At 38.6% G+C, this 12,493-nt stretch overlaps 3 protein-coding genes and 1 pseudogene across 3 annotated transcripts; 1 reads left to right on the forward strand and 3 right to left on the reverse strand.

Annotated features, from left to right (window-relative positions):
• Nucleotides 1-208: 208 nt before the first annotated feature.
• LOC117621999 (RING-box protein 1-like) lies at nt 209-670 on the reverse strand. The gene has a single exon (XM_034352511.1). The coding sequence runs from the start codon at nt 668-670 to the stop codon at nt 209-211; it is 462 nt and encodes a 153-aa protein (XP_034208402.1).
• Nucleotides 671-1,641: 971 nt separating this feature from the next.
• LOC117620555 lies at nt 1,642-5,400 on the forward strand. Its single transcript, XM_034350650.1, has 9 exons — nt 1,642-1,907; nt 2,731-2,860; nt 3,047-3,098; nt 3,256-3,331; nt 3,450-3,532; nt 4,009-4,105; nt 4,271-4,316; nt 4,571-4,659; nt 4,790-5,400. Exons 1-9 carry the CDS (start codon nt 1,850-1,852, stop codon nt 5,131-5,133), a joined length of 975 nt encoding a protein of 324 aa, XP_034206541.1. The 5' UTR covers nt 1,642-1,849; the 3' UTR covers nt 5,134-5,400.
• Nucleotides 5,401-5,689: 289 nt separating this feature from the next.
• LOC117620554 (granule-bound starch synthase 2, chloroplastic/amyloplastic) lies at nt 5,690-10,249 on the reverse strand. The gene is made up of 8 exons (XM_034350649.1): nt 9,911-10,249; nt 9,232-9,784; nt 9,065-9,129; nt 8,767-8,844; nt 8,563-8,673; nt 7,728-7,772; nt 7,338-7,511; nt 5,690-6,876 (listed from the first exon to the last, which is right to left on the reverse strand). Exons 1-8 carry the CDS (start codon nt 10,247-10,249, stop codon nt 5,920-5,922), a joined length of 2,322 nt encoding a protein of 773 aa, XP_034206540.1. The 3' UTR covers nt 5,690-5,919.
• A 1,324-nt stretch (nt 10,250-11,573) lies between these two features.
• LOC117622000 lies at nt 11,574-12,349 on the reverse strand (annotated as a pseudogene).
• Nucleotides 12,350-12,493: the final 144 nt, after the last annotated feature.

Raw genomic sequence — 12,493 nt, forward strand, 5'->3', positions numbered from 1 at the left:
TGATCATCCTTGTACATCAAGTAATAGCCTCCCAATAAGCCATATCAAATTTAACCCCAAAAAAATTAGAAAAACAAAAGCAATATCAAGATCTTTAGTGCCAAAGTTTAATAACTTTATTTGGAAATTAGATCAACGTATGAACAAACAATTAAATCGAAGCTCTTGGAAAATAAAAAATTTAATCGAAGCTTAAGAAAAATATTCTTCATAGACTGATCTTCCCAAACCAAAATTTATCCATCTTGTTGACAATGTTAATCCACACAGTGACCTCCTCATCTTCTTCCTCTCCATGTTGAAGAAGAGGCATGTTCATGGGCAGGACTGGCTTAACAGAGGACCTGCAGAGCGGGCAAGAACCACGCCGGGCGAGCCAGGTTCGAATACAAGACGAGTGAAACTTTTGCTTACAAGGCATCTCCTTACTATTGGCTTCTTCAGAATTAGCAGCATAACTCAAGGTCAAGCCTTCCAAGCAAATAGTGCACAGCTGGCAGTGGCACTCATGCTCATCCCACAACCACTTGGTCGTCCATGCTTCCTCCATCAGTAATTCTACGGATGCAGGAGCGTTGCTGGATGTCTGATCATCACGGTCGATTGCGCGAACATGTTCATAATCAGAATCATGGAAAGCAGTGAGTTCTTGGGACCTCATCTTTCTCATGTTCTTAACCTTCCGAATTAATTACGAGAGACTGTCTAATGCGCGCGCTTGCTTACTTACTGAAGCTAAAGGGGTGCTCATCCCTTGTTTTTATAGGCACGCTATTTTCCTACTTCCTCAAGGACAAAGCCCATCTCCCAAACTCTATAGGAATACAAAAGTGGCATTAGAGAAAATTAATTGGCCCTAAATGGGGTCGTCTACAAATTTTAAAATGAAAATAAACAAGAACAAATAAAAAATTTATTATTGAAAAAAAGAGAAGTAAACAAATATAAAAAAAAAAAAAGAGAAAACATTGCACATAAAAAAAGATTTGTAGTTCAAGTAGTTAAGAATAATTATTTATTCCTACAACCAAGTCTTTAAGACGTGTGCAGAATACGGATGTATTATTGAAAAATACATACGTACGTGTATAATACATTATTAAACATGAAAGTGCTAAATTGTTTATAAGAGTAATAACTATGAAAAAGTAAAAAATCAAAAGGGTACAATAGAGACTCGGGTAATGGCCTAATAGTAATGGATAGTACTCTAAACTTTTCTTATCGAAAAGCAAAAAATTGGAGGAAAAAAAATTTAAGAAAAATAGAAAGAAAAAACCAGGTATAGCCGCGCGGCTATACTATCTACATACTAAAAAAAGGACCGGCCTAGCGTGTAGGCGCCAAGTGGCAAAAGTCGTACAACCGCGCGGCTATACAATTTTTAAAATAAAATAAAAAACCGGGTATAGCCGAGCGGCGATACTATTTTTTAAGAAACATTAATAAAATCGAGTATAGCCGCCCGGCTATACTATTTATCTATATATATATATATATATAAATAGATAAATCCCATACAGAGAATATAAAGCCCACACAAGTTGTCCGGTCCACTTAAACCGTCAGCAAAAAAACCTCAACCCACTGGGCTGAAATTTGAGACGTTACCCACACTTGAAGACTGAGAGCCTGTTCACAACATCCTCTCTCTTCTCCCCAACACCGACAACAAACATATGAACATACAGAAGTAAGAAGGGAGAAACAAACATCTTTAGTAAAAAAAATAATAATAATAAATAATAAAAAAAGAGCGTCGGTACCTGAAAATTGGTGTTGTTGGTGTAGAGAGTAGAGGCCAACCCCACGCCTCCTCCTCGTTAAGACCGTAGCTCGCCGGAGCTGGATGGATCCAACCGGGTCCACTCGTTTTGACATATTTGAGATTTATCGCCGATACTGTGGTAATTTCCTCTACCTCTTTCTTATATTTATTTCTCCGATTGTCATTTCACGCTCTTGTTCATTGATTTTATGCTCTGAATTCATATTTAGCGCCAATTCTTTTTCTCAAGGTTGTTCATTTATTTGGCTATGAAATTTGAATATTTTGTAGGTTTTTTGGTGTGTTTACAAAGCCGTTAATTCCTTTCTGCTGGCTTGTCAAAAGTTTTATTTTTGGTGCGAGAAAATGTGAAAATGGGCACTTTACTTTTGCGATGTTTTCCTTACTGAAGTTGGGTCGTTAACTATTCTCTGTTTGATCGCTGAGAAAATGTGGAGGGGAATTCCAGTCTGAAACTTTGGTCTTTTCAGTGTTTAGCTCACGTGAAGACCTGCAGTGAGCTGAATTTAATACGTCAATCTGCTTGTTTAAGATTCCATTCTATAAAAATCCCAGCTTTGTGATAGAATGGTGCAAAGGCTATATATTTCTTGCTTCCTTTGTCTTCTGGGCTTTGATCAATTATCAACTTCATCTCACTGCATGAAAGTTAATCTTTTTATGCTAGCTAATTGCATTTGTCACTGTCAGTGAACTACAAAAAAAAGTTTTTGGATTATCTTTAACCATCTTAGAAAATAAAGCAAATGCATTTCTGATTTCATTTAGCTTGTCCTTGGATATACTTCCTCAAACACTCTACCTGCACGCAGGAAGAAAAGCTTTCTTTTCGTTAATCAGATATGAGTTGTTTGTTATGTAAATTATCACCAGTCATTTTAAAAGTTTCAATTTGGATTATTAATGAGTCTAGAGTAGTAATTCTGACTGTTAAATGGCAGATGTCAGGACAGTAAATGGATATGGTCATGGGGATGATTACAGAGGAAACAATGAATCACAGATGACTAAATATTCAAGGGAGGCATTAATTCAGCTCTTAAATCTGGTGCAGTTGAAACTACATCCTAGGTATAAATCTCTATATACAAGCTACAGTTATTCAACAGAACATGACTTGGAGCACCCTTAGGAGGTGGTCATCCTGTATCATGCTGTAGAACCTTATTTCCAATTTTAAGTAACATTCTGGCACAGAGCATTTTGTTTCCCCTTTTATTGTCAGATTTTTATAAAGTAGAGTGTCCGCTTTGACAGGATATCAATTTTTGATGAAGTTTTCAAGCTAATGTCACGGTTAGACTTGGTGGTAAGATTTACTCATCGAAATTTTTTAAGTAGATTATTGTTAATTGATGAGTGATGTCTAATTCTTCATGAAAAAAAAGAGTGCTTTATATGCTATTGCCTAATTGTGGTTCCTACCTTAGCGTTCCATTAACAAAAGAAAAATCCTCCCTTCGCAGGTAGACTTTTCTGAATTCTCGCGCTTCTATGATTTTGTTTTCTTTATGTGCCGTGAAAATGGTCAGAAGAATATCAGTGAGTTTTCTTGCGTTATAAAACTCATTATAATAATTCTTAGTCGTTTCTGTTCATTCCCTAGAATAGCCCTATGAAACCTCCTTTACCTTTCTTTTTTTTCTTGAATTATTTGCAGCTGTAAATAAGGCGATTACTGCATGGAGGTTAGTATTAGCTGGGAGGTTTCGGTTGCTGAATCAATGGTGTGATTTTGTTGAGGTACAGACATTCTGAGGTTGCTTACAACTCAATGCTTTCTAGTCTTTTTGGTAGATATATTTATTGTGTTGAAGCAGAACTAATGTTTCTTCACTAATGATGACCATGGGTAGACCAAAGTTCATTGTTCTATGCCATGTAGTTTTGATATATACAAGCTGAAGCTTACAGTTATACTCTTGAAAGCAAAATGATGGCTCCCAATAGTTGCATGTGCCATTTTGAGGGAAGTTTTTGTACCTTTTTTATTTTATTTTATTGTATATTGCATACCTTTCCTCCCGAAAACTACCAGTGCCATTTTGAGGAATTGTTTTACAGTCAATGTCAGCTTGTTTCATTTGGGAAATGGGAACATGCATCTCATACAAGTCATGTATATTAAGCAATATTTCAATGTATAAGAATGGAGTCTTTTGTGGGTTCATGTGCGTAAGTGTGTTTAAAAGGCAACTAACATTTGGTATTCCTCTTAGAAAAATCAGCGGCATAACATCTCTGAAGATACCTGGAGGCAAGTTTTAGCTTTTAGCCGGTGTGTGCATGAAAATTTGGAAGGGTATGATCCTGAAGGTATATACCATCAATTTTATCTGATGGGTATGATTATTATTTTATTATTATTATTATTGTTTTGGGTCCAAGTTCTGTATGAAGACTGCATGAGAGGTTGACAACTTTATGTTATCTGTTATGGAAAAAAGCTTGAAATGTTCATTGATTTAATCATCTTTGCAGGAGCTTGGCCTGTTTTAATAGATGACTTTGTTGAACATATGTACAGGTTTGATCTCTATACCCTCATAATGTTTGTTCCATTGCGCCAAATGGCTTCTCCTTTCAATAAGTTTTGGAGATGGAGTGTGACAGTTTGAGGCTGTAAATACTCTAAATAATGGTAGCCCTACCTAAATGAATTAATAGACAGACTTATGACAATACCAGGAGAAGTGCTAGGAAAAGGATATAAAACCATTGAAACTACAGTTTTGTTATTCATTTTGAAGGCATAATTCCTATGTATCTTTTGTCTCGCAGGGTTTCAGGATCTAATGAAAATTCTAACTTCAACTGTAACTGTGGTGATTCAGAATCCTGGTCATGCTCATATGATGATCCTCTTCCTGGTATGTCAATCAGTATACTTGGAAGCGTAGTCCCATTGTTCACTACCTGTTCGTTACCTTAGCAAATGCCAGACTTGTAGGCAGTGAAATTTAAGGCCCAAGCTTTCAGCCTAATAATATTGTGGTGCAGGCTTGAAGATTTTACCTGGTTTAAAGAGGAAGTTACCTGGAGACCTTCAAATTGATGAAATGGAGTCCTCAGCCACCCTCTTCCCCACACATCCTGCAGACTTGAAGCCTGCATTAAGAAATAAGAGAAGTCGGCCGATGTCTTACATACCAGCAAACTGGGAAGACAATACAACAGGAAGTACTGTAGATGGCTGCATGGAAACCATTAGACATAGCAGTGCATTGAATTCTTCCAAATCTCCATGTGCGGTTGAAGGTTGCCTGTTGAAGGGATTTGCAGGGCTGCTTTCAACACGTTCCTGTCTGCAGTTTGATCGGGACAGGGGAGTTTCATTTACATAGGAAGTCACAAGTATCAAAGTGTGTTTGATGTGGAGAGAGAGAAGATTTGACATATTTGGATGCTTCAGAAAGCAATTAGAGTTGTTTTCTGGGGATGTCTGTCTTATTGATGTGTTGGCGAGTGTTAATAGTCTTCTATTGGGATTTGATAAAATCAATAAAATTAATTTGTAGTCCTGGTGTATTGAGATAAATTGTCCGAATTTTAATCATCAATGAAATTAGGGAGGCCCATTGAAATGGAAATGGTGATTTTCTTTTTCTTCATCCTCCTCGCAAGTTGCAATGCGTTTTCTTTTTTCACTTTTTGTAAATTAGAATGCCCAATGATATAAGATTTTTAGCAATTCACGATTAGTGCTTCGGATGAAAAAATGTGTCGTGCATGCCTTAGATTGATCAGATAATTGGCCGAGGCAACGTAAGTTGAAGCTTCTGCATGGTCAAATTTGATCTTTTCCAGGCTTAAGTTCCCAGAATTCGTTGACTATGAACATTTAGAGGATTGTTCTTTACCCTGAAAAAGCCAAAGAAACCAAAGTGACTAAAAACAAGATTGCGAAACAATGATTATTCTTTCACTACCATAAAATGTACCACTTTTGCATGCTGGACTGAGTACAAAGAGTAACCATGTGATCAGAAAAAGAAAAAGAAAGATTCTTTGAACAATATTTACATAGTAACAACTTCCGTAGTAACTTTTCCTAACAGAACCCTGGCATATCACTATACTTGGATAGAGCTTGCAAAAGGTAAAAATCGTAGCCATCAAACAGCAATGGTTCACCATTGGTACTTTGCAGCCACAAGAACCTCCTCATAATTCTGAGCAGCATGGTCCCAACTGAGGTCTTGTGTCATCCCTCGTCTCTGGATTCCTTCCCAACTCTTCTTATACTCTCGGTAAGTCAAAAAGCAGTTCCCTAATGCATGGATTAACTTACCGGCCTCAGCACTGTCAAATGTCCACCCAAGTCCTGACTCATCATATGGATTGAAAGGCTGCACGGTATCTCTCAGTCCACCAACAGCATGAACAACTGGAATTGTCCCATAGTTCATAGCATATAATTGGTTCAGTCCACATGGCTCAAATCTTGATGGCATGAGCAAAATGTCTGCACCGGCGGTTATTCTGTGAGCTGTTTGTACAGAAAAACCAACCCATCCCCTGACCTTGTCTCGGTGTTGATGTTCAAACTCCTTCAGCATCTGTTCCAAGTCAGGTCTGCCAGAGCCTAACATGATTAGTTGCACATCCTGACCCATCATCCAAGGAATTGCCTCTGCTATGAGATCAACACCCTTCTGCTGATCCAGCCTCCCAATGAACCCAATTACAGGGACGTCCTCCCGGATCGGCAAACCCAGCTCCTTCTGTAAAGCTGCCTTACACTGAGGCTTGCCAGTCTGAAGTGTCGCCAGGGAGTAGTTTGTGTAACCGTCTGATGTCAAGTAAACATCAAGTTGTGGGTTCCACTCTTGCGTATCAATTCCATTAACAATGCCTTTGAATTTCCAGTCATTCTCATTTATGATCCCATGTAATCCCCAACCACCTTCAACTGTTTTAACCTCCCAGGCGTATCCATGACTTACAGTAACCACTCGGTCTGCTGTCTTTAGACCAGCTGCAAAGATATTGAAGTGCTCACCTCCAACAGGGTCATACAATTTGAAAAGGTCCAGGTAGTGGCCCGGAAGATCAACATACGAGAAATCAGCTACCGGCCCCCGACCCTGATAAATTACAAATATGAACTTAATTCTTAAAACTTCATAATTTTTAATGCTAAGAATTCTTTATACTATGATGACATTTTAAACCTTTGAAAAGGGACTTTGCTTGAAAGTCCACTCTAATAAGTGATCTTGGATCATCTTTGCAATTTATCCATTTTGGGATGTTGCTTTTACATACAGTAGAAGAGAAAAATGATCAAATTGCTTTTCATGTCAATTCAATTGGCAACAAAGTGCGGACATTAAGTCAATCTAGGTTGTATGAAATCTTCTAAGCACCTTGTTGTCAATTATCTCTCTTCTATATAAACCAGTAAAACTGATCAACCGACTGATATAGAAAATGTTTTAGCTTCCTTTCTAAACTAAAGGATGGAAAAACTGCTCGAGCTTCCATTAGACAATAAAATGACTTGAGTCTTAGTTTCAGTTAAATGAACTTTATCAAAGGAACAAACCTGGTGAGCTATGTTATGGATTACAAGGATGGACCTTGTATATGTCATTAAGCCATTGTCTCGATAATATGCCTTCAAATACACCGGCAACAATGCAGTATGCCAGTCATTTGCAATGAAAACCAAGTTTCCATCGCCATAGCAAACACCACCACACGGGACATGCCAAGGGACCTGCAGCAACAAGCTTTTTTGCCTTTATCGCGTCTAAGCAGATAAAAAGAACAAAGAAATAGCTTAGCTAGAACTGACTTCAACATTCCAGCCAACAAAAAGAGAAAAAGCTGATTTCAGAATTAATATGACATCCATCACGTAAGTAATGCTTGAAATTTGAAAAACAGAATTTGCTTATTTGACTCTATACAAAGGGGCATTGAGCCAGTGTACCTCAACAGCTGCCTTGCAGAATAACGCCATGCGTTTTAAAATGTCCTGCACCATAAAACCAAAGAAATGTAAGACTCAATCAGCTCTAAAATGACATGTAAATAACAGTGATCCACACTGCAAGGAGGAACTTAGATTATTTATTTACATTAATGGTACACTGGATCATCTATGTTAAAAGCAAGAATCACAGCAGGAGCACCAACAAGAATGAGAAGCCAGCCAAGCTTAGGCTCAATTTTTCCAGCACGAAAGGAAATGAGGATGACTGGGCTCAGCTTTGTGCCGGCTGTCTTGTTAAGTTATCTATCCCTAGTTTACCTTCACATTTCTAATCACAAATAAATTAAGATCATAGCGTGTATGAGCAAGTCCCCATCAATTCTTACCCAGTCTTGATCAATTTATTCTACAATGCTAGACGAAGCCCTATTTTTGAAGCCCAAACTTTGTTTGTACCTAAGAAACTAAACCCATCCAAGTCCCATCTGGACAAACCTTACACATCATGGGTTGGTCAGGCAGGCTTCCAGCCCATGGGGATTCTGATGCAATAATAAACAAATAGATGATATAGGGAGCAATCTTCGTTAATGAGGAGTACAAATGATATAGATACAAGAGTTCTCAGGAGAAGGAGGTGCCACTATGTCACAGTCATTCTTTTATGTGGTAGTGGTTCTTCAGCGGTAGTCTCTAATGATAAATCTGCCACACTACCATTGCAAAGGCAATCTAACATAAATCTCAATAAAAACAAATCATCTATAAGGAGAACATTGTTTATCCCTCTTGAGAACCAATTGAAGCTAAACTGACAACAAACATCTCTTACCTCACGCTTTCCTCCATATATATTATGCCCCATGTGACGGAACATAGGACATTCAATGAATACAAAATCTACGCCATCAATAAAGGCATGGAAATATGCTACTTCCAGATCCTGCAAAGTAAGTTATTCGTTAAAAAATGAGAAGTTCAAACCTATCTAATTGAGAACTTGATAGAATATTAGTTACAATCAAATGCTGCAGACCTGGCCATCAACTTTATATATTTTCCGAATTCCAGAATATTGGGGTTCCGCATAATCACCATATAGAGGTGCCACAACCTGTGAGAGAGAGAGACTCTGGGTTTTAACAGCCATAGAATTGTAAATCAAATGGGAGCTCCATTAAACACACATGCTGGAAATTTCAGTTCACTTAAACCCCATGCCTAAAATTTCAATATATTACCAGTTCATTTTCCATGAAATTTCTCAACAAAGAAATTCAGAAAGAGGTTTCTAATTACTTCGAATTTTAAATATTATAAAAAAGAAGTATTACCATAACCCTATGTCCACGCCGAGCCAAAGCCTTCGGTAAAGCCCCGGCAACATCTCCAAGCCCACCTACAAGAACTCTTCATTATCAGCCTCTACATGCATACAAGGATCATTATCGACCCTATAAATGATATTGCCATCACATATTATGGGCTTATTGAACATTACCTGTTTTCGACCAAGGAGCACATTCTGCAGCTACCAATATGACATTCATGACATTGGCCCCAGCCAAAGGAGGGGACTTTATGTCTTCACTCATAAGATCGGTTTCCCAATTATTGACCTCCTCTAAACTTGGTTCTTTCAGATCTACAAGCTCTTCATCTATTGGAGTAGACGTCTCAGCGGTAGTTGAAATAAAAGATGGCAAAGCATCAGACCACTCTGTCTTGGAACTAGTCTTATTCACATGCTTAGTGGACTCTACCTCACTGGGAGCCTTATTAAGTGGTAAAGGTTCTCCATGATCCTTCTCTATTTTATTAAATCCTCTACTAACAGCAGAAGCTACGGTTTCTAATTCCTTATCTTCAGTTGAATCACCATAGCTGCTCGAAGCAATGCTACCAATTTGGTCTTCAACAGTATCGTCACCACTAGTTGAAGAACTTTCTACATTTGGAAATGGGTCATTCCCTTGTTCAAAAGAAGCTTTGTCTTCTTTTTGGTTTATACTAGTACTTTGTATAGAAGACGCCAATTTCCTTCTTTCAGCAATCTACAAACACAAATTTGCTTATTTTAAGTTTTCAACTCCCCTTAACTACTAAGAAGACAGAAAGTATTAACCTTTGGCCTATAATTGATTATTTTCATTATAAAAGAGAGTAATGGCTGAAATTACCTGTTGAAGTAGGTCTCTCTGCATAGCAAGAACCTTCTTACTCTTTTCAATGGTGGCCCGAAGCGCATCCTCTGGCTCTCCACCGTCCTCACCTTCCACAGAGACCTTACCAGTCACTCTAAGAGGCTCAATCTTCCAAAGCTTCCCTTTTGTGCACCAATTAATCTGTCTACTGCACATTCCCACAACTTCTGCATTGATACCAGTAACTTCAATGGACCTTCCCGGCCGATGCGTGAAGAATGGGAATCTGAGTCGGCGATTATTATTGCTGTGAAGAAGCAGAGAGCTTTCAGTCTTGGTCTCTATCATAAAAGGCAGAGACCCAATGGAAGCCATAAGGGAATGTTCGACGATTTGCCTCTGAGAACTAGCAAGAGCAAAATAGAGCGAACCCAGTTGAGAAATTCAAATAGAAACAAACCCAATTGGAGAAATGATAGTCGAACGATACCCAATTGAACAATGAGGAAGAATCGGAGGTGAAATTGAAAGAGGAGAAAGAGAAACCATGGACAGGGAAGCAAGAGCACGAGAACAATCGTTGGGTAGGGTCGTTGAGATGGGTCCCACAAAAGAAGGGGAAATCATGGAGGGATTTATGAGGCTCAAATTGGCTGAAATTTTAGGAGCAAAGGAGCGTCGCCAAAGAGTTTTGGATGATACTGTCTACCGGCCACAAACAAGTCCTTTCTCCACTGCAAATCTGTGATTCTTCTGCCAGAAATGCGCGGGTCTGTGGGCCTGGGCTTCTTGACAAATGCCCTTCTGCACTGACGGATAAGAATAATTATGTTTTTGTTTTTTCATTGGTTGTGGTTTTATATTCGATAAAGTTAAAACGTGGTAGCTTATTGATGAGTGAGTCACCACCAGCTCAGTGGTAAATGATGGATTCAATTATATAATGTAAGACTCTGCAATTTTGGTGGGTCTGACAGTTACGTACCATTTTGCTTTTTTCTTCATTCTTCTTGAGCTTTCTGCAACATGATTTTGACTGCACGAAAAGTTCTATTGTCTTTTGGTGGATTCCAATTCAAATGTGCAAATGTTGTCGATGATTGAGAAGATGTTAGGATAAGGCTTGCGTGGAAGGACTATAATATAATAACAACTTTTCCATTTATTTGTTTACTGAAATTTTGAAACAAAGAGGGGAAAGCAAAAGTAAGACATGAAATCAAATTAATCCAAGTGTTGATCAATGAAGTGTTGGAGAGCCCGATGGATTAGGCCTTACCTTCTCAAAACCGATTTCTTTTTAAGACTCTTTTTTTGGTTCGCAAAAGTAAGACATGAAAACAAATTAAGACAATTTTTCTATTCATACAATTATGCAGTTATTTCCAAAGCATATATATGAAATATTCTTGCAAATAAAGAAATTATGGCACAATGCCATTACTTTGCTGAAATAATGACTAATTTTTTCAATTCTGACAAGAAAAACAAAGAGATACAATATTAACGGATCGATCTATTGCAGTAATATAATCAATAAACTAATTTTTAAAAAAAACAACAAAATGTTACATGCATAATTGACCAAGTACTATTTACCATTACATCACAATATTCCAAACATACATAAGGGACACAAAATCATCATTTTCTTGCCTAATAAGAAAACACAAACAACATTAGTGAATTAATTAATTAATCAAATGTCTCTTGAATTATTAGGCCTTGTCTTCATTCACGAAGCCGCGCATCCAATCCCGTAGCGAGTAGTAGGAAACACGAGAAACAATCCGCTGCACACGATCCCCACCATCAACGGAAAACTCTCCATCACTTCATCCATCTCCTTCTCGTGCCCCGGAAACAAACAGTCCGTAACGCGCCTATCAGAAAACGCGATAGCGGCAAACACCATAACGGACATAGCGGCGTGAACGAAGTCCGTTAGGCCCAGTTTGTACCTCTCGTCCTTGGGCACCTCCACGGGCAGGCCCGGTTTGAACACGGCCAGCCCTTTTGGAGTCACAAACCCGTAAAATAACTTCCCATCGGGCCCACGGAAACTGTCTGTGAAGTGGAAGAAGAAGCATGACATGGCACACAGGCCCAGGAGGACGTGGGTCATCATATTGGTGACACGAGTGCACTCGCCGCTGCGGTAAATGGCGGGAAGCACCATTTCGAAGGTCAGGAGGGTGCCCGTGGGAAGAAAGTTGGCGAGCATGGAGGTCTTGGATAAGGTCTTCTGGACCCCCTTCGCAACGGCACGTCGTTTCCTGCCTTGTATGTGGTCTGGGTTCAGTCGTACCAGAGGCAGGGAATGTGAGGAAGAAGAAGGTGGCTTTGGTGACTTGGCGGACTCGTCTTCATGTGGGTCCCCGTACACTGCGTTGTTGTAGATTTTGATCCCAACTCCATCGCTTTTCTGATCCATTTTTCCAGTGTTGTTCTGATTCTGATTCTCTTGGCCAACAAGCAAATGTTCAATGGGTTTAATTTGGAACGATTTTTAAGATTTGTATTATATAGAGGCTTTATCACCAGTTTAAATTCAAAATGATATGTAGTTATCAACGGTTATTTGTGAATTGTTAACCGGTATCTGTGATTATCTATTTC

Source organism: Prunus dulcis, chromosome 3 (genome assembly GCF_902201215.1).
Source record: "Prunus dulcis chromosome 3, ALMONDv2, whole genome shotgun sequence".
NCBI classification, from domain to species: Eukaryota; Viridiplantae; Streptophyta; class Magnoliopsida; order Rosales; family Rosaceae; genus Prunus; species Prunus dulcis.